Consider the following 23641-nt stretch of genomic DNA (forward strand, 5'->3'; position numbering starts at 1 on the left):
GTGGTCAACTCAATCTTGGGCGGCAACATGCAAGACAGCAGATTGTGAAGAGTGGTCAGGTTCAGTTGGAGGTAAGGCACAAGACTAGTCAGAAACAATCTGCTGTCTTGCATGTTGCCGCCCAAGATTGAGTTGACCACGCTTCTGCTATCTTGACCTCTGCTAATCCAGATTGTTCTGTCTACTCTTGTGCCTCACCTCCAACTGAACCTGACCACTCTTCACAATCTGCTGTCTTTCATGTTGCCGCCCAAGATTGTCCTGGCCACTCCTCTGCTCTCTTGACCTCTGCTAATCCAGATTGTCCTGACTACTCCTGACCTCCAACTGAACCTGACCACTCTTTATAATCTGCTGGTTTACATGATGACACCCCAAGATTGTCCTGACCACTCTTTATAATCTGCTGGTTTACATGATGACACCCAAGATTGTCCTGACCACTCTTTATAATCTGCTGGTTTACATGATGACACCCAAGATTGTCCTGACCACTCTTCACAATCTACTGGTTTACATGATGACACCCAAGATTGTCCTGACCACTCTTCACAATCTACTGGTTTACATGTTGATGCCCCAGATTGTCCTGACCACTCTTCTGCTATCTTGACCGTTGCTGACCCAGTTGCTATGACGTCGCTCCCTTGTCTGAGCTTTGACTCAGTTGACGGAAGGGAGGTAGTGAGTAATCCTGGCAAGGAAGATAAACAGCCCTCCAATCTCAACTTCCCCACATCTACTTGTCGATGGTGCCTGCATCCCTATGGAAACGACGCCATGTTCCCATCTCACCTTTAGTATTCTAGGACAGGTCAAGGAGCGGCGCTGGAAATACCATCTCGGAATATATAGGACTGATCCATTCTAAAAATACTATAAGCATAGGAAGGCGATTCAGCAGTAAACAGGCATTACAGATAATAAGAGAGCAAGCTACGGAGAATTATCGTGAACTTTGCGACCCAGAACTTTCCTCTCACGGGGATGGAGGGTTAAGCCTCATATTGTGCCGTAACAGTGGAAAAGGTCGCACAGGAGACACAACAAGCTTGAGCCAGGAGAAGATAATCTTCTATACTTAACATGTTACGTATAATTCATCTCCATAGCAACCCCTCATAACTTTTGTCGTTCTAGTCGAACAGGTGAAGCACAGAAAGGAGCCGTGTACAATGAGGTTCATATTCTGGTGACCCCCATTGTTCTATAGGACGAGTCTGCAGTTCTACATCGTCCTCTTCACTCGTCTGCTTGCTCTCTGATCTTTGGGTTGCTAGTGAACCGTAGCCTGTGCCCTCCCTCTCCTGTGGTTGGCAAAGCAGCCCCTCCCACCACAAGCCTGATATAAGCCTTCAACTGGTGCAGCAACTCCATGGAAAGTTGGATAAGTAGACTAGTTGCACAGCTCCCAAATTTACTTCACTTGGCCAGACTGGGAACCAAACCCCTTTGTTCATCGCTACCCCTCAACTGACTCTCACTCTGGTCGGATGTGTAGACCTCTATTAAAAAAAAGGCTTGATATAACTACCAAACAGGGGCGGACTGACCATTTGGAAACTCAGGCACTGCCCGAGGGCCCGGGGTCAGTAGGAGGCCCCATGAGATGCCCATGGTACCTTTTTCATAGGCTTTTTTGAGTGTGGGCGAGGACACAGGGACCCCATGATCCCCTATTGCCCGGGGGCCCCGTAAGTTGTCAGTCCACCGCGGCTACCAAACCTTCATCCGGCCTCTAATAATTGAATTTCTGGAAAACCAGCATACAGGAAGTGGATCGTGCTTTGCTGGGTTTCCTCTGGATCAACTGTGGGTATGGGATTATAATGGTTGAACTGGATGGACTTTTGTCTTTTTTCAGCCAGACTAACTATGGAACTATGTAAAGAAATCACTTGCGAGATCAACTAAAACCATTTTTGCCATATTATTTAATATGTGTAACTGGGCATGGGTTGGGGGCGGGGTCTCCTTTACCTGAATACTTTGTGCCAGCAGGTGTCTCTTTTTTTATCTCAGAAGGTTGGGAGGTGTGTGGTTGAACTCAGATGTGGAGGAAAGACACCAGTGAACTGCAGCATGTGTATTTGATATGTTTGCATGGGGCATGCAATCCATACATACAAAGAAAGCAAAAAACAAATAAGTTCAGAAATTAGGTTATAATAAAATGGAATGACGCAGGGAAAAAGTATTGAACACATGAAGAAAGGGAGGTGCGGAAAGGCATGGAAAGCCCAAGACACCAGCTGAAATCTATCAGTAATTAGAAAACAATCCGGCCCCTTGTCAGTGCAAATTAATATCAGCTGGTTCAGTCTCAACTGATGGCCTATAAAAAAGTGTCTCATTACCAAGTTGGCACACAAGAAACATCTCATGTTGGGTAAAAGCAAAGAGCTCTCTCAAGATCATCACAACCTTATTGTTACAAAACCTACTGATGGCATTGGTTACAGAAGGATTTCTGAACTTCGGAATGTTCCAGTGAGCACTGTTGGGGCCATAATATGGAAGTGGAAGAAAATCATTTCATCATAAACCAGCCATGACCAGGTGCTCCTCGCAAGATTTCTGACAGAGGAGTGAAAAGAATTATCAGAAGAGTTGTCCAAGAGCCAAGGATCACTTGTGGAGAGCTTCAGAAAGGCCTGGAATTAGCAGGTACAATAAATAATGCACTCAACCACCATGGTTGTATGCACGTCACCACGCAAGACTGCATTGCTGAAAAAAAAGCATGTTGAAGCTCGTTTAAAATTTGCAGCACAACATTTGGACGAGCCTGTGAAATACTGGGAGAATATAGTCTGGTCAGATGAGACCAAAATGGAACTCTTTGGATGCCACAATTCACACCATGATTGGGGGGATATGATCTCCATGTATAATACATAAGGGGGGATATGATCTCCTTGTATAATACATAAGGGGGGATATGATCTCCATGTATAATACAAAAGGGGGGGATATGATCACCATGTATAATACATAAGGGGGGATATGATCTCCTTGTATAATACATAAGGGGGGATATGATCACCATGTATAATACATAAGGGGGATATGATCTCCTTGTATAATACATAAGGGGGGATATGATCTCCATGTATAATACAAAAGGGGGATATGATCTCCACGTATAATACATAAGGGGGATATGATCTCCACGTATAATACATAAGGGGGGAATATGATCTCCATGTATAATACATAAGGGGGGGGATATGATCTCCATGTATAATACATAAGGGGGGATATGATCTCCATGTATAATACATAAGGGGGGATATGATCTCCATGTATAATACATAAGGGGGGATATGATCTCCATGTATAATACATAAGGGGGATATGATCTCCATGTATAATACATAAGGGGGGGATATGATCTCCATGTATAATACATAAGGGGGGGATATGATCTCCATGTATAATACATAAGGGGGGATATGATCTCCATGTATAATACATAAGGGGGGATATGATCTCCACGTATAATACATAAGGGGGGATATGATCTCCATGTATAATACATAAGGGGGGGATATGATCTCCACGTATAATACATAAGGGGGATATGATCTCCACGTATAATACATAAGGGGGGATATGATCTCCACGTGTAATACATAAGGGGGGATATGATCTCCACGTATAATACATAAGGGGGGGATATGATCTCCATGTATAATACATAAGGGGGGGACCTATATGATCTCCATGTATAATACATAAGGGGGATATGATCTCCATGTATAATACATAAGGGGGATATGATCTCCATGTATAATACATAAGGGGGGGATATGATCTCCATGTATAATACATAAGGGGGGATGTGATCTCCATGTATAATACATAAGGGGGGATATGATCTCCATGTATAATACATAAGGGGGGATATGATCTCCATGTATAAATACATAAGGGGGGATATGATCTCCATGTATAAATACATCAGTGGTCATCACAGAGGACAAGGGGGCGCTCTTTACATCTGGAGGAAAAGAAATGTCATCTCCAAACACGGAAAGGTTTCTTCACAGTAAGAGCTGAGAATGTGGAATAGACTCCCTCCAGAGTTGGGTGTGGCCAGCTCAGTGGATTGCTGTAGGAAAGTCCTGGATTCTTTCTTGGATACACAGAATATAACTGGATATAACATTTATAGGGAAAGGTGATCCCGGGAATATCCGATTGCCTCTCGGGGGATCAGGAAGGAATGTTTTCCCTGCAGGAGCAGATTGGATCGTGCTTTGCTGGGTGTTTTGCCTTCCTCTGGATCAACTGTGGGTGGAGGATTATAACTTTTTTTTTTGTTAATGGTTGAACTGGATGGACTTTTGTTTTTTCTTCAGCCAGACTAACTATGTAACTATTTTTTAGAAAAATCTCTTGCCATCTCCCAGGATGATGAAGATGAAATGAGGGCGGACATTTCAGCAAGACAATGATCCCAAACACAAAGCCAAGGAAACTCTCAATCGGTTTCAAAGAAAGCAAATAAAGCTGCTAGAATGGCCCGGCCATTGAATCCAATAGAAAATCTATGGAAAGAACTAAAGGTCAGAGTTCATAGAAGAGGCCCACGGAATCTTTCAGATTTGAAGACTGTTTGTGTGGAAGAATGGACCAAAATCCCACCTGACCAATGGATGCCACTAGTTTCTCCATACAGGAGGCGTCTTGAAGCTGTCATTGCAAAGGATTTTGTAACAAGTAGTACATAAATTTCAGTTAGCGTGTTCAATACTTTTTCCCTGCATCTTTCCATTTTATTACACACAACTTAATTTCTGAACTTATCTGTTTCGGTTTCTTTTTATGTATGGATTGTATGGGTTGTTACCGACATGCGGGGAAAATTTCATGTCAACAGTACCTTTAGAAATATATTTACCGAGCAAAAGGGTGACGTGCTCAATACATATTTTACCCGCTGTACATGTCACATCAGAAGCTGCCCCCTTTTAGACACACTGTCTCTGATTGAAATGCCAGACATCTGAAGGGAGGGCAGAGGGGGAAGAGTTTTTACTTGAGCTACTGAGCTCTGTAAATAACCAGCTCTTTACAGTAAACCATGAATGGCTTTGCTAGGAAGACATTGGTAAATTTCAGAGTGTTTATGTGACATCGTTGCACGGGGCTAGTCTTGAAAAGACTGGAAAACCTAAATGACAACCGCGTTATTATAACGTATCGATAACATTTACAGAAATATGTCTAAAAGATGGATTCACTTATCCAAGCTAAAGATAAAAAGTCCCCCAAAAAACGAGATCCCATTCTTCCTGTATAGGGTTGTATGCAGATCCAGGAGCAATGTTAATGGACACTGCCGCTGTTATATATATATATATCAAATCAGAAGCTGCTTCCTTTCAGCCATGCTGTCTCCAATTGAAACCTCAATCAGAGCTCTTTCAAATAAAGAAGGGCGGAGGAAGAGAAGTTTAACTTGCGCTACTGAGGTCTGTAAACAACCAGCTTTTTACAGCACAGCAGATAAAGATAACCTGGAGATCACGTGTAAAGTAAGTGAAAACCTGCCGATGAGATAATAATTATTCTCTCGGAACATTTCATTGTATAAACACAAGAAAAAATATTATTATTATTCAGGACTTATATAGCGCCAACAGTATGCGCAGCGCTTTACAATATAAATACATTTGATACTGTAATGATCCTACTATACATTTCCTTTCATTTCTGTCCTCCTGTGAAGATGTTCCTACCTGGTCATCCACCTTATGGGCGATGATGGTGGCTCCCTCCATCAGTTCTGTTTCATTGATTGGCCGGATACGGAGAGCGACCTGTCCAGAGAGAGAAGAGCAGAGTCATCACCTGACCCGTGTACTGTACATTAAGCTTTGATTACGAATTTTGCTACTCAATTTTTTTTCTCTTAGATGTTCGTTTATGAGGTTCTGGTTTTGTGAGATAAAAAAATGATTACTATTAAAGTTTAAAGTATCATTTAATTTCGATCTTACCACCAATCAGCAATGCAGCACACGGCCAAACACAAAAGAATCGGCATTTCATAAATGTATCTAGAAATGATCTCAATCAATCCATTCAAATATTAATAATATCCGGCCAATACATTATACGATAAAAGGTGCGCGGATACCGTCACTCCAAAGCTTGTTGGACATCCCACTTCAAAACTATGAAATATGGAGTTGACCCTCCTTTGTTGGGCCTACTTGTTCAGTCCGGCAAATGAGACTTCCCATTCAAAAACCACAACCAATAATATAGAATCGCCCCTCTATGTGGTTATACAACTCTTCTAAGACTTTCCACAAGATGTTGGAGGGTGTCTGTGGGAATTTGTGTCCATCTGGGAGGTCAGGTACTGGTGTTAGATGAGAAGACCTGGCTCACACATCCGGCCTCACATTGGGCACCAGAAAAAAAGAAATAAAAAAGACCTGGCTCACAATTGGCATTCCAATTATACCAAAGGTGGTCAGTAGGGCTGAGGTCAGGTACTGATGTTGGATGAGAAAACTTGGCTCACCATTGGCGTTCACATTCATCCCAAAGGTGTTCAGTAGGGCTGAGGTCAGGTACTGATGTTGGATGAGAAAACTTGGCTCACCATTGGCGTTCACATTCATCCCAAAGGTGTTCAGTCGGGTTGAGGTCAGGTACTGATGTTGGATGAGAAAACTTGGCTCACCATTGGCGTTCACATTCATCCCAAAGGTGTTCAGTCGGGTTGAGGTCAGGTACTGATGTTGGATGAGAAAACTTGGCTCACCATTGGCGTTCACATTCATCCCAAAGGTGTTCAGTAGGGCTGAGGTCAGGTACTGATGTTGGATGAGAAAACTTGACTCACCATTGGTGTTCATATTCATCCCAAAGGTGTTCAGTAGGGTTGAGGTCAGGTACTGATGTTGGATGAGAAAACTTGACTCACCATTGGTGTTCATATTCATCCCAAAGGTGTTCAGTAGGGCTGAGGTCAGGTACTGATGTTGGATGAGAAAACTTGGCTCACCATTGGCGTTCATATTCATTCCAAAGGTGTTCAGTAGGGCTGAGGTCAGGTACTGATGTTGGATGAGAAAACTTGGCTCACCATTGGCGTTCACATTCATCCCAAAGGTGTTCAGTAGGGCTGAGGTCAGGTACTGATGTTGGATGAGAAAACTTGGCTCACCATTGGCGTTCACATTCATCCCAAAGGTGTTCAGTAGGGTTGAGGTCAGGTACTGATGTTGGATGAGAAAACGTGGCTCACCATTGGCGTTCACATTCATCCCAAAGGTGTTCAGTAGGGTTGAGATCAGGTGCTGATGTTGAATGAGAAAACGTAGCTCACCAGTGGCATTCAAATTCATTCCAAAGGTGTTCAATAGGTTTGAGGTCAGGGCTCTGTGCAGGACACTAGAGTTCCTCCACACCAAACTTGTCAGCCATGTCTTTATGGAGTTGGCTTTGTACACAGAGGACAGTCATGGGGGAACAGAAAAGGGTCCTTCACCAAACTGTTACCACAAGGTTGGAAGAGCACAATTGTCTCCAATGTCTTTGTATGATGGAGGATTAATGGTACCCTTCATTGACCACCATCATTTAGAGGGCTGACCATACTTTTGTTTGGGGGACCATAAAAATGCACTGGATTGTGGGTGGGCCCTCAGGGTTCCCAATTACAAGGCAGGACTGCTGGTCCTACATTCTACAGGATGACTCCAGAGTGCAACCAACAGAGAGATTGCTGAAGAGAAGAGGCTTTGGGTGACTGGTTACGTGGAAAGGAGGAAGCCTTTGGGTGCAATCGATGGGGTAAGTAAAACAGCTTATTACTGTTCCCAAGGCAAACACAAGCGTAACCCTCCAAATCAAAGCACTTAGCGGAGTTCCAGCCCCTGCCCGCCCCCCCCCCCAAAAAAAAAAAGTAAAAGTCAGTAGATACAAACACTGGGGCCATGAAAGTCATGTGTGTGGAAAGGCCGGTGGCCCGATACTTGGGGCAAACTAGTGGTGTATATATGGGGGGGGGGGGGGGGGTGGGGACAATACTTGGGGCAATCTAGTGTATATATGGGGGGTGGGGACAATACTTGGGGCAATCTAGTGTATATATGGGGGGGGACAATACTTGGGGCAATCTAGTGTATATATGGGGGGGGACAATACTTGGGGCAATATAGTTTATATATGGGGGGTGGGGACAATACTTGGGGCAATCTAGTGTATATATGGGGGGGGGTGGGGGCAATACTTGGGGCAATCTAGTGTATATACGGGGGTGGGGACAATACTGGGGGCAATCTAGTGTATATATGGGGGGCGGGGACAATACTTGGGGCAATCTAGTGTATATATGGGGGGGTGGGGACAATACTTGGGGCAATCTAGTGTATATACGGGGGGTGGGGACAATACTTGGGGCAATCTAGTGTATATACGGGGGGGTGGGGACAATACTTGGGGCAATCTAGTGTATATATGGGGGGTGGGGACAATACTTGGGGCACTCTAGTGTATATCTGGGGGGTGGGGACAATACTTGGGGCAATCTAGTGTATATATGGGGGGGTGGGGACAATACTTGGGGCACTCTAGTGTATATATGGGGGGGGTGGGGACAATACTTGGGGCACTCTAGTGTATATATGGGGGGAGGGGGCAATACTTGGGGCAATCTAGTGTATATATGGGGGGAGGGGGCAATACTTGGGGCACTCTAGTGTATATATGGGGGGGTGGGGACAATACTTGGGGCAATCTAGTGTATATATGGGGGGGGGGGACAATACTTGGGGCACTCTAGTGTATATATGGGGGGGTGGGGACAATACTTGGGGCACTCTAGTGTATATATGGGGGGGGGACAATACTTGGGGCACTCTAGTGTATATATGGGGGGGGGACAATACTTGGGGCACTCTAGTGTATATATGGGGGGGTGGGGACAATACTTGGGGCACTCTAGTGTATATATGGGGGGGGGACAATACTTGGGGCACTCTAGTGTATATATGGGGGGGGGACAATACTTGGGGCACTCTAGTGTATATATGGGGGGGTGGGGACAATACTTGGGGCACTCTAGTGTATATATGGGGGGGGGGACAATACTTGGGGCACTCTAGTGTATATATGGGGGGGGACAATACTTGGGGCACTCTAGTGTATATATGGGGGGGGGGGGACAATACTTGGGGCACTCTAGTGTATATATGGGGGGGTGGGGACAATACTTGGGGCACTCTAGTGTATATATGGGGGGGGGACAATACTTGGGGCACTCTAGTGTATATATGGGGGGGGGGACAATACTTGGGGCACTCTAGTGTATATATGGGGGGGTGGGGACAATACTTGGGGCACTCTAGTGTATATATGGGGGGGGGGACAATACTTGGGGCACTCTAGTGTATATATGGGGGGGGGACAATACTTGGGGGAATATAGTGTATATATGGGGGTGGGGACAATACTTGGGGCACTCTAGTGTATATATGGGGGGGTGCTGACAATACTTGGGGCACTCTAGTGTATATATGGGGGGGGGGACAATACTTGGGGCACTCTAGTGTATATATGGGGGGGGACAATACTTGGGGCACTCTAGTGTATATATGGGGGGGGGACAATACTTGGGGCACTCTAGTGTATATATGGGGGGGGGGGACAATACTTGGGGCAATCTAGTGTATATATGGGGGGGACGGACAATACTTGGGGCACTCTAGTGTATATATGGGGGGGTGGGGACAATACTTGGGGCACTCTAGTGTATATATGGGGGGGGGGACAATACTTGGGGCACTCTAGTGTATATATGGGGGGGGGGACAATACTTGGGGCACTGTAGTGTATATATGGGGGGGGGGACAATACTTGGGGCACTCTAGTGTATATATGGGGGGGGGGTGGGGACAATACTTGGGGCACTCTAGTGTATATATGGGGGGGGTGGGGACAATACTTGGGGCACTCTAGTGTATATATGGGGGGGGACAATACTTGGGGCACTCTAGTGTATATATGGGGGGGGGGGGACAATACTTGGGGCACTCTAGTGTATATATGGGGGGGGGGACAATACTTGGGGCACTCTAGTGTATATATGGGGGGGGGTGGGGACAATACTTGGGGCACTCTAGTGTATATATGGGGTAGGGGGACAATACTTGGGGCACTCTAGTGTATATATGGGGGGGGGGGGACAATACTTGGGGCACTCTAGTGTATATATGGGGGGGGACAATACTTGGGGCACTCTAGTGTATATATGGGGGGGGGACAATACTTGGGGCACTCTAGTGTATATATGGGGGGGGGGACAATACTTGGGGCACTCTAGTGTATATATGGGGGGGGTGGGGACAATACTTGGGGCACTCTAGTGTATATATGGGGGGGGGACAATACTTGGGGCACTCTAGTGTATATATGGGGGGGGGGACAATACTTGGGGCACTCTAGTGTATATATGGGGGGGGACAATACTTGGGGCACTCTAGTGTATATATGGGGGGGGGACAATACTTGGGGCACTCTAGTGTATATATGGGGGGGTGGGGACAATACTTGGGGCACTCTAGTGTATATATGGGGGGGGGGACAATACTTGGGGCACTCTAGTGTATATATGGGGGGGGACAATACTTGGGGCACTCTAGTGTATATATGGGGGGGGGGGGACAATACTTGGGGCACTCTAGTGTATATATGGGGGGGTGGGGACAATACTTGGGGCACTCTAGTGTATATATGGGGGGGGGACAATACTTGGGGCACTCTAGTGTATATATGGGGGGGGGGACAATACTTGGGGCACTCTAGTGTATATATGGGGGGGTGGGGACAATACTTGGGGCACTCTAGTGTATATATGGGGGGGGGGACAATACTTGGGGCACTCTAGTGTATATATGGGGGGGGGACAATACTTGGGGGAATATAGTGTATATATGGGGGTGGGGACAATACTTGGGGCACTCTAGTGTATATATGGGGGGGTGCTGACAATACTTGGGGCACTCTAGTGTATATATGGGGGGGGGACAATACTTGGGGCACTCTAGTGTATATATGGGGGGGGACAATACTTGGGGCACTCTAGTGTATATATGGGGGGGGGACAATACTTGGGGCACTCTAGTGTATATATGGGGGGGGGGGACAATACTTGGGGCAATCTAGTGTATATATGGGGGGGACGGACAATACTTGGGGCACTCTAGTGTATATATGGGGGGGTGGGGACAATACTTGGGGCACTCTAGTGTATATATGGGGGGGGGACAATACTTGGGGCACTCTAGTGTATATATGGGGGGGGGGACAATACTTGGGGCACTGTAGTGTATATATGGGGGGGGGGACAATACTTGGGGCACTCTAGTGTATATATGGGGGGGGGGGGTGGGGACAATACTTGGGGCACTCTAGTGTATATATGGGGGGGGTGGGGACAATACTTGGGGCACTCTAGTGTATATATGGGGGGGGACAATACTTGGGGCACTCTAGTGTATATATGGGGGGGGGGGACAATACTTGGGGCACTCTAGTGTATATATGGGGGGGGGGGACAATACTTGGGGCACTCTAGTGTATATATGGGGGGGGTGGGGACAATACTTGGGGCACTCTAGTGTATATATGGGGGGGGGGGACAATACTTGGGGCACTCTAGTGTATATATGGGGGGGGGGGGGACAATACTTGGGGCACTCTAGTGTATATATGGGGGGGGACAATACTTGGGGCACTCTAGTGTATATATGGGGGGGGGACAATACTTGGGGCACTCTAGTGTATATATGGGGGGGGGGACAATACTTGGGGCACTCTAGTGTATATATGGGGGGGGTGGGGACAATACTTGGGGCACTCTAGTGTATATATGGGGGGGGGACAATACTTGGGGCACTCTAGTGTATATATGGGGGGGGGGACAATACTTGGGGCACTCTAGTGTATATATGGGGGGGGGACAATACTTGGGGCACTCTAGTGTATATATGGGGGGGGGGGGGACAATACTTGGGGCACTCTAGTGTATATATGGGGGGGGGACAATACTTGGGGCACTCTAGTGTATATATGGGGGGGGGACAATACTTGGGGCACTCTAGTGCACGTCTTCCCGTAGAAGTGGCAGTTTGCTGTATTGCAGGTCCTGTCACTGTAAAGCCTTCGGCTGATTATCCGATGCTGACTCACGTTTTGTGTCCATCCAGCCGAAGCGTCGGATCTGAAAGCCTGTTATGTCAAACGTAATTACGTGTCATTATTCGGGATCTCTAATCCTGTGCCGGAGACCCCCAGCGAGGGATTAGCCGCCTTTCACAAACATACAATTAATGTGCAGCGCGGTGTGAACACGCCACAACCACACCGCCCCGGGCGACGCACACGGGACACACGCCAACAAAGGTGCAAGAAGGGAAAACTCCGATGAAATGATTACAAGTTATAAATGATCTGATTAACCGTTTCACAAGCTCAGCGTTGGCCGCGGTGTAAATCTATCGCCGGTTCTGAGCGATCGCTGACATCTGACCGATGGTGGGAGCGTCACTACCTAAAGTACGCCCGTGGTAATGACAACCCCAAGTTACACCCATTCACCAAAATCTCATAGGAACCTAAAAGTGGAGTGGAACCTGCTGCCCCTCCCCCCCATGTAACACATATGTGCGTTGGCTTTAATGCTCACGTGCTGCGCATGTGCGCTGCTGTGCGCCTGATGTCTCGCACTTACTGTTCGCTCCCAGCACAGAGATCGAGCTGTCAAAGATAGCTCTTGATCCCTCTAATGATTGGTAGCCAGCAGGACTGGCACCCTATCATGTGACTATTGTGAGAGCCAATCACAGTGATCACATGGTCACCAAGCCTTCTTGCCACCTGAGCAAATCAGAACCAGGGATGCCAGGGCAGGTGGGACAAGGTCAGAGCATTCAGAACCAGGGATGCCAGGGCAGGTGGGACAAGGTCAGAGCATTCAGAACCAGGGATGCCAAGGCAGGTGGGACAAGGTCAGAGCATTCAGAACCAGAGATGCCAAGGCAGGTGGGACAAGGTCAGAGCATTCAGAACCAGGGATTCCAGGGCAGGTGGGACAAGGTCAGAGCATTCAGAACCAGGGATTCCAGGGCAGGTGGGACAAGGTCAGAGCATTCAGGACCAGGGATGCCAGGGCAGGTGGGACAAGCTCAGAGCATTCAGGACCAGGGATGCCAGGGCAGGTGGGACAAGGTCAGAGCATTCAGAACCAGGGATGCCAGGGCAGGTGGGACAAGGTCAGAGCATTCAGAACCAGGGATTCCAGGCCAGGTGGGACAAGGTCAGAGCATTCAGAACCAGGGATGCCAGGCAGGTGGGACAAGGTCAGAGCATTCAGAACCAGGGATTCCAGGGCAGGTGGGATAAGGTCAGAGCATTCAGAACCAGGGATTCCAGGGCAGGTGGGACAAGGTCAGAGCATTCAGAACCAGGGATGCCAGGGCAGGTGGGACAAGGTCAGAGCATTCAGAACCAGGGATGCCAAGGCAGGTGGGACAAGGTCAGAGCATTCAGGACCAGGGATGCCAGGCCAGGTGGGACAAGGTCAGAGCATTCAGAACCAGGGATTCCAGGGCAGGTGGGACAAGGTCAGAGCATTCAGGACCAGGGATGCCAGGGCAGGTGGGACAAGCTCAGAGCATTCAGGACCAGGGATGCCAGGGCAGGTGGGACAAGGTCAGAGCATTCAGAACCAGGGATGCCAGGGCAGGTGGGACAAGGTCAGAGCATTCAGAACCAGGGATTCCAGGCCAGGTGGGACAAGGTCAGAGCATTCAGAACCAGGGATGCCAGGCAGGTGGGACAAGGTCAGAGCATTCAGAACCAGGGATTCCAGGGCAGGTGGGATAAGGTCAGAGCATTCAGAACCAGGGATTCCAGGGCAGGTGGGACAAGGTCAGAGCATTCAGAACCAGGGATGCCAAGGCAGGTGGGACAAGGTCAGAGCATTCAGAACCAGGGATGCCAAGGCAGGTGGGACAAGGTCAGAGCATTCAGAACCAGGGATGCCAAGGCAGGTGGGACAAGGTCAGAGCATTCAGGACCAGGGATGCCAGGCCAGGTGGGACAAGGTCAGAGCATTCAGAACCAGGGATGCCAAGGCAGGTGGGACAAGGTCAGAGCATTCAGGACCAGGGATGCCAGGCCAGGTGGGACAAGGTCAGAGCATTCAGAACCAGGGATTCCAGGGCAGGTGGGACAAGGTCAGAGCATTCAGAACCAGGGATTCCAGGGCAGGTGGGACAAGGTCAGAGCATTCAGGACCAGGGATGCCAGGGCAGGTGGGACAAGCTCAGAGCATTCAGGACCAGGGATGCCAGGGCAGGTGGGACAAGGTCAGAGCATTCAGAACCAGGGATGCCAGGGCAGGTGGGACAAGGTCAGAGCATTCAGAACCAGGGATTCCAGGCCAGGTGGGACAAGGTCAGAGCATTCAGAACCAGGGATGCCAGGCAGGTGGGACAAGGTCAGAGCATTCAGAACCAGGGATTCCAGGGCAGGTGGGATAAGGTCAGAGCATTCAGAACCAGGGATTCCAGGGCAGGTGGGACAAGGTCAGAGCATTCAGAACCAGGGATGCCAGGGCAGGTGGGACAAGGTCAGAGCATTCAGAACCAGGGATGCCAAGGCAGGTGGGACAAGGTCAGAGCATTCAGGACCAGGGATGCCAGGCCAGGTGGGACAAGGTCAGAGCATTCAGAACCAGGGATTCCAGGGCAGGTGGGACAAGGTCAGAGCATTCAGGACCAGGGATGCCAGGGCAGGTGGGACAAGCTCAGAGCATTCAGGACCAGGGATGCCAGGGCAGGTGGGACAAGGTCAGAGCATTCAGAACCAGGGATGCCAGGGCAGGTGGGACAAGGTCAGAGCATTCAGAACCAGGGATTCCAGGCCAGGTGGGACAAGGTCAGAGCATTCAGAACCAGGGATGCCAGGCAGGTGGGACAAGGTCAGAGCATTCAGAACCAGGGATTCCAGGGCAGGTGGGATAAGGTCAGAGCATTCAGAACCAGGGATTCCAGGGCAGGTGGGACAAGGTCAGAGCATTCAGAACCAGGGATGCCAGGGCAGGTGGGACAAGGTCAGAGCATTCAGAACCAGGGATGCCAAGGCAGGTGGGACAAGGTCAGAGCATTCAGGACCAGGGATGCCAGGCCAGGTGGGACAAGGTCAGAGCATTCAGAACCAGGGATGCCAAGGCAGGTGGGACAAGGTCAGAGCATTCAGAACCAGGGATGCCAGGGCAGGTGGGACAAGGTCAGAGCATTCAGAACCAGGGATGCCAGGGCAGGTGGGACAAGGTCAGAGCATTCAGAACCAGAGATGCCAAGGCAGGTGGGACAAGGTCAGAGCATTCAGAACCAGGGATTCCAGGCCAGGTGGGACAAGGTCAGAGCATTCAGAACCAGGGATGCCAGGGCAGGTGGGACAAGGTCAGAGCATTCAGAACCAGGGATTCCAGGGCAGGTGGGACAAGGTCAACGTTTGCTCCAATCTAATCATTCCCCTCCACTTTTTTACTAAAAATGACCTTTCTATAACTTTTTAGACTTTTTTTGTATCTGGCCCCACCCTCTGCCGCCAAGGCGTTTCATTCTTTTCCTGCTGCCTCTTGGGATGCCGATGTCAGATATCCCACGGGGCATTCCTTCCATTCATGTAAACCAGGGGTCTCTAAAGTACGACCCCTTGGGTCAAATTTGGCCCACAGTATCTATCCATGAAAAATACCTTGGCTGGTTGGCAATGGAGGGGCTGGTCTGTGTATGGAGACTGGAACATCCACTGCAAGCCAGCCATGGCCATCCTCCATTCCCCAGGGCTAGTCCCTTCCCTCTGTTGTGGTTGGCTACTGATGGCTGGTGTCTTGGCAACCAATGATGAGACTGGCCCATCAGTTTTTAGGAGACCCAGATTTCCTCCATTAAGACCTGTTCCACCTATTGGCTCTTTGCCCTGCTGCTCTGCCACCTGAAATGTAAAGGGGACCCTACTAGGTACACATGGATGCAAGGTGGGGGGAGGGGGCTAGGCTCTGCTGGGTACTCCAGATGGCCAGGGGGAAAAGACTACTGGACACACCTGGATACAAGAGGGGAGGCTCTGCTGGACACACCTGGATACAAGGGGGAGACTCTGCTGGACACACCTGGATACAAGGGGGAGACTCTGCTGGACACACCTGGATACATGGGGGAGACTTTGTTGGGCACACCTGGATACATGGGGGAGAGTCTGCTGGGCACACCTGGATACAAGGGGGAGACTCTGCTGGGCACACCTGGATACAAGGGGGAGACTCTGCTGGGCACACCTGGATACAAGGGGGAGAGTCTGCTGGGCACACCTGGATACAAGGGGGAGACTCTGCTGGGCACACCTGGATACAAGGGGGAGACTCTGCTGGGCACACCTGGATACATGGGGGAGAGTCTGCTGGGCACACCTGGATACAAGGGGGAGACTCTGCTGGGCACACCTGGATACATGGGGGAGACTCTGCTAGACACACCTGGATACAAGGGGGAGACTCTGCTGGACACACCTGGATACAAGGGGGAGACTCTGCTGGACACACCTGGATACATGGGGGAGACTTTGTTGGGCACACCTGGATACATGGGGGAGAGTCTGCTGGGCACACCTGGATACAAGGGGGAGACTCTGCTGGGCACACCTGGATACAAGGGGGAGACTCTGCTGGGCACACCTGGATACAAGGGGGAGAGTCTGCTGGGCACACCTGGATACAAGGGGGAGACTCTGCTGGGCACACCTGGATACAAGGGGGAGACTCTGCTGGGCACACCTGGATACATGGGGGAGACTCTGCTGGGCACACCTGGATACATGGGGGAGAGTCTGCTGGGCACACCTGGATACAAGGGGGAGACTCTGCTGGGCACACCTGGATACATGGGGGAGAGTCTGCTGGGCACACCTGGATACAAGGGGGAGACTCTGCTGGGCACACCTGGATACATGGGGGAGACTCTGCTAGACACACCTGGATACAGGGGGGGAGATTTCTTGTCAGCAACAAAAGGACAGACACTCAATGGGGAAATGACAGGGAGGGTGATGTGTGCGCAAACCAGGGACGATTCCAGGCACGGGGGGTCTTCAGCCACAGGCAGGCAGTCTCCCCCATAGGCTTGGGGCCTCAGCCGAGCTCCCTCCGTGACTGGACAGCGAATTGGAGACTCGGGCAACAGGCGGCAACCTACCACTGGGCAGGGGCCTCGGGCAACAGGTGCCAATCTACCCCTGGGCAGGGGCTCGGGCAACAGGCGGCAACCTACCACTGGGCAGGGGCCTCGGGCAACAGGCGGCAACCTACCACTGGGCAGGGGCTTCGGGCAAAAGGTGGCAACCTACCACTGGGCAGGGGCCTCGGGCAACAGGCGGCAACCTACCACTGGGCAGGGGCTCGGGCAACAGGCGGCAACCTACCACTGGGCAGGGGCCTCGGGCAACAGGCGGCAACCTACCACTGGGCAGGGACCTTGGGCAACAGGCGGCAACCTACCACTGGGCAGGGGCCTCGGGCAAAAGGCGGCAATCTACCCCTGGGCAGGGGCTTGGGCAACAGGCGGCAACCTACCACTGGGCAGAGGCCTCGGGCAAAAGGCGGCAACCTACCACTGGGCAGGGGCTCGGGCAACAGGCGGCAACCTACCACTGGGCAGGGGCTCGGGCAACAGGTGGGGAGTAGGGCAGCACGGCACGTGGCGGGGAGTAGGGGAGCATGGCACAGACGGGGAGGAGGGGAGCACGGCACACGACAGGGTGTAGGGGAGCACGGCACACGACGGGGTGTAGGGGAGCACGGCACACGACGGGGAGGAGGGGAGCACGGCACACGACGGGGAGGAGGGGAGCACGGCACACGACGGGGAGGAGGGGAGCACGGCACGCGGCGGGGAGGAGGGGAGCACGGCACGCGGCGGGGAGGAGGGGAGCATGGCACACGACGGGGAGTAGGGGAGCACGGCACACGGCGGGGAGCACGGCACACGACGGGGAGGAGGGGAGCACGGCACACGGCGGGGAGTAGGGGAGCTCGGCACACGGCGGGGAGGAGGGGAGCACGGCACACGACGGGGAGGAGGGGAGCACGGCACACAGTGGGGAGGAGGGGAGCACGGCACACGGCGGGGAGGAGGGGAGCACGGCACAGGACAGGGAGTAGGGGAGCAAGGCACACGGCGGGGAGGAGGGGAGCACGGCACAGGACAGGGAGGAGGGGAGCACGGCACACAGTGGGGAGGAGGGGAGCACGGCACACGGCGGGGAGGAGGGGAGCACGGCACAGGACAGGGAGTAGGGGAGCAAGGCACACGGCGGGGAGGAGGGGAGCACGGCACATGATGGGGACAACGCTACATCTGTATAATATTATAGAATGAGAAGAACACCAAAGAGAAGTACTGGAGGGTAAGGGGAAAATCTAATGGGAGGGTGAAGACCATTGTTGGGAGGGAAGGTGCCCCATCAATGGTGTCAGTGGGAGGAATTATGCATCTATAGGTGGTGTCAGTGGGAGGAATTATGCATCTATAGGTGGTGTCAGTGGGAGGAATTATGCATCTATAGGTGGTGTCAGTGGGAGGAATTATGCATCTATAGGTGGTGTCAGTGGGAGGAATTATGCATCTATAGGTGGTGTCAGTGGGAGGAATTATCCTGTGGTCTTCCTGTATCTCTCAGATGCTCTAATGATAGGATTCGGTCATAGGACTGGACATGTCTAATAAGCTGCACACACATAAGGCCATCATAAAGGTGTCACTCCGTCACAGCTGGACGCCTCAATAATTGGAAATCCACCGGGAGAGGGTGACACCATCCATGTCGGAAATCATTGGACTGAGCTAAGAACTGTGTGTGGAGATCAATGGAACCTCTAAGATGGAAAACCAGCATGTGTCCTGGATGAGTGATTGTACCAGAGGAGCTTACGCTCTAATGTCCCCTCGCCCACAGTCCCATCAGTCTCTGTACCAGAGGAGCTTACGCTCTAATGTCCCTCCCCCACAGTCCCATCAGTCTCTGTACCAGAGGAGCTTACACGCTAATGTCCCCTCCCCCACAGTCAAGTCAGTCTCTGTACCCGAGGAGCTGACGCTCTAATGTCCCCTCCCCCACAGTCACATCAGTCTCTGTACCAGAGGAGCTTACGCTCTAATGTCCGCTCCCTCACAGTCCCATCAGTCTCTGCACCAGAGGAGCTTACACTCTAATGTCCCCTCCCCCCAGTCACATCAGTCTCTGCACCAGAGGAGCTTACACTCTAATGTCCCCTCCCTCACAGTCACATCAGTCTCTGCACCAGAGGAGCTTACACTCTAATGTCCCCCTCCACAGCCTGCTCTGAAGGTAAGCTTATGTCCTACCAAAATGTTTTTAAATTGTGGGAGGCCACTGGAGGAATCCCAGACAAATATGATCAGGATATGCATACTCCATGCAGATACTATTCTTGGTGGGAATTAAAAGCGGGACTTGTGAGCTCCAACTGAAAACTGAAATCCCAATTCCTGAAGGCATTGCCATTGCTGACCAATATATTAGAATGTATATATATAGTATTTACATCGTATATAATAATAATAAGAGTTTAGAATGTAACAGAATAGTAATTTTAAAACATTTATTTATCTATATATATATTATAATATTATTATTCATTTAAAAAATAAACAAAAAATAAATACATTTATTTATATATATATATATATATATATATATATAAAAACAAAAATGAATATATAAAGGAATAAATAAATAATAATAGTGATGACTATATTGCTATACTAATATACTATATATAGTATTACAATACTATACATGTAAGTTTAAATATAAATGAAACAATTGAGTACTGCTTGGACCTTGAAGAAGGGGACCCCCCGAAAGCTTGTCCTCAAAATTGTATGTTAGTGCAAATAAAAAAAAGTATCCCGTCAGAACTCAATTGTTCCTGTCGCAAATGCACTAATACAGCTACAATCACCTCAATAAAAATAAAAGTAATAACAATATTACTATAATACGTATACTGTATATATACACACAAATAAATATATATATTATACACATACTTGTAATTAATAATAATTTTAAAAAAAATAAAAAAATTATATATATACACACTCATACTTATTACTATCAGTAAAAAACACACAATCATGATTAAATAATACATCTAAAATGAAGGTAATAACGAAAGTAACAACAATATTAATATAATGTGTACGCTGTATACACACACACAGTATATATATATATACTGTATATATATACACATACATACACACACACAGTATATATACATACATACACATACATACACACACACAGTATATATACATACATACACATACATACACACACACAGTATATACACATACATATACACACACACACACAGTATATATATATATATATACACATACATACACACACACAGTATATATACATACATACACATACATACACACACACAGTATATATATATATATATATACACATACATACACACACACAGTATATATACATACATACACATACATACACACACACAGTATATATACATACATACACATACATACACACACACAGTATATATATATATATATATATATATATACACATACATACACACACACAGTATATATACATACATACACACACACAGTATATATACATACATACACACACACAGTATATATACATACATACACATACACACACACACAGTATATATATATATATATATATACACATACATACACACACACAGTATATATACATACATACACACACACAGTATATATATATACACATACATACACACACACAGTATATATACATACATACACATACACACACACAGTATATATACATACACATACATACACACACACAGTATATATACATACATACACACACACAGTATATATATACATACATACACATACATACACACACACGGATATTTTATATACACACGTTACTAGTAATAATAATAAAATATATACTGTATTTTATATTAAAAAAAAATACTAATTACTATTAATAAATAAAATACCACATATGTGTTATAAATAATAATAATCCGTATCGTTACCCTAAACATATAAATCTGAAATAATAATGAAAGGAATAACAATCTTTCGATGTATTTTGTGATTATTATTAGTTATATTGACACACGAAGGGAATTGTGTATTAAGAAAAATATCCATCAAGTGACACCGAAGAAAAGTTGTAACATGTGATCTGTATACTTCTTCTGGGTCAGTGACTCCCTGAAGCCAGGGGATCAGCATGACAGCCAGGCACAGAACATATTCAGACCCAGCAACCTCTTGGATTCCCTCCGCACGGCGCACATAGAAATAAGTCAGCGTTATATTAATGAGTGACCTGAGCGCTATGGTCCGGTTATCGCCTACGTTGTGCGCCAGCCGCTTGACGCGGAAGAACGCGCGGGGTCGGTTGGCGCACAGCGTATCGATATTCCCTGACATCATATCTCACCGTCAGCTGCTGGTCCTTGGATTCTCCCCCGTCCTTCATGGCTGCGGTGGGGGGCAGGGATGGCGGTGGGGGGGTTACATGTCACAGGTTCAGGGTTGTTCAGGGACAGGCAGGATTCAGCGCAGCAGCGGTCCTATGGAGGACATAGTGTGTAGGGGTCCCCAAGCCTGGGGGGGGGCAGCCGTTGGGGTCCTCATGTGTCGCCCAGGCTGCAGAGTGCAGGGACAGGGATCTGATCTCTCCTTTATCTCTCCCTCTTATGGATTCCCTGGAGATCTGGAAACCCAACACAACAAACCAACCCCAGCTGTCACTGCACAGCTCCCCTGCCCCACCTCCTGGCCACACTGGGGTATTACAGGAGAGGTGCAGCCCGTCACAATGTAGCAGTTTTGTTTCTTTAAAAAATAAAAAAACGATTCTTTGTTTCTTTTTTATATATTAGTATTTCTTTATAGAGATCCGTTCTGTGAACACGCGCAGAAGTGCGCATCGTCAGGAAAAGACGCGCGTCGCACTTGCCAAGCCATTCGTTGTTGGGACGACCGTCTGCCCCAAAACGCGAGACAAGCTTGCTAAAACGCACCAGTAAGAATGGGCCGCGCTGAACGCTGGAGACGGCGCAGGAGCTTTTTTGTCGCACGATGGGAAGTCCATTCAAATTAATTGGCTCTCCTTTGCGCAAAGAACTAGCAAAAAAAAAAAAAACGCTAGACGTGAACCAAGTCACCCCCCCCCCTCCTTGTAGGTGATCTAATCCCCCCCCTCCCCGGATGCGGCTGCATTCATGACCAGAATCTTATCATTCTGTATGTTTCCAAAGAATTTGTTTTTTATAAATAAAGTTTAATCTGCTTGTATTTTTTCCTGCCACGCCCCCTTCCCCTCCCCCCCCCCTTATACCTACCTCACCTGCCCCAATCAAGATGCAAATGGAATTTTTAAATTAATTTGTTTATAATTTTCATGACATACCTTATTTTAGATTTAGTGATGTCATCACTGGGTCTCGGTGATTTTCTAAGCAATTCAGGCAGATCATAGCTGGTGGGAGGTCCTGGCAGGGTACTTCCTGAAAAAAATCAAGGCCTCCGACCTCAATGCTCCTCTCCAAAGCCCTCAGCTCTGATGGAAGCAGTGGGCTGGCTTTTGGAAGGAGTTATGTGGGAGGAATAGTGCCCCATCATTGGTGTCAGTGGGAGGAATAGTGCCCCATCATTGGTGTCAGTGGGAGGAATAGTGCCCCATCATTGGTGTCAGTGGGAGGAATAGTGCCCCATCATTGGTGTCAGTGGGAGGAATAGTGCCCCATCATTGGTGTCAGTGGGGGGAATAGTGCCCCGTCGTTGGCGTCACTGGGAGGAATAGTGCCCCATCATTGGTGTCAGTGGGAGGATTAGTGCCCCGTCGTTGGGGTCAGTGGGAGGAATAGTGCCCCATCATTGGTGTCAGTGGGAGGAATAGTGCCCCATCATTGGTGTCAGTGGGAGGAATAGTGCCTCATCATTGGTGTCAGTGGGAGGAATAGTGCCCCATCATTGGTGTCAGTGGGAGGAATAGTGCCTCATCATTGGTGTCAGTGGGAGGAATAGTGCCCCATCACTGGTGTCAGTGGGAGGAATAGTGCCCCATCATTGGTGTCAGTGGGAGGAATAGTGTCCCATCATTGGTGTCAGTGGGAGGAATAGTGCCCCGTCGTTGGCGTCAGTGGGAGGAATAGTGCCCCGTCGTTGGTGTCAGTGGGGGGAATAGTGCCCCGTCGTTGGTGTCAGTGGGGGGAATAGTGCCCCATCATTGGTGTCAGTGGGGGGAATAGTGCCCCGTCGTTGGCGTCACTGGGAGGAATAGTGCCCCATCATTGGTGTCAGTGGGAGGAATAGTGCCCCGTCGTTGGTGTCAGTGGGAGGAATAGTGCCCCGTCGTTGGCGTCAGTGGGAGGAATAGTGCCCCATCATTGGTGTCAGTGGGAGGAATAGTGCCCCATCATTGGTGTCAGTGGGAGGAATAGTGTCCCATCATTGGCGTCAGTGGGAGG

General features: G+C 48.8%; 1 protein-coding gene across 1 annotated transcript in view; it reads right to left on the reverse strand.

Moving 5' to 3' along the window:
* The window catches only part of LOC149434240 (kinesin-like protein KIF19), a 91112-nt gene extending 69244 nt beyond the window's left edge, over positions 1 to 21868 (reverse strand). Inside the window, exons 1-2 of the mRNA XM_089663898.1 lie at positions 21607 to 21868; positions 5748 to 5828 (exon numbers count right to left, since the gene is read on the reverse strand). Of these exons, the coding sequence (XP_089520024.1) occupies positions 5748 to 5828; positions 21607 to 21645 (120 nt within the window). The 5' untranslated portion in view covers positions 21646 to 21868. The remainder of the gene's footprint in view (positions 1 to 5747; positions 5829 to 21606) is intronic.
* Positions 21869 to 23641: the final 1773 nt, after the last annotated feature.

The sequence above is a fragment of the Staurois parvus genome, unplaced genomic scaffold (genome assembly GCF_062004578.1).
Source record: "Staurois parvus isolate SC_StPar_1 unplaced genomic scaffold, SC_StPar_1.0 ptg001797l, whole genome shotgun sequence".
NCBI classification, from domain to species: Eukaryota; Metazoa; Chordata; class Amphibia; order Anura; family Ranidae; genus Staurois; species Staurois parvus.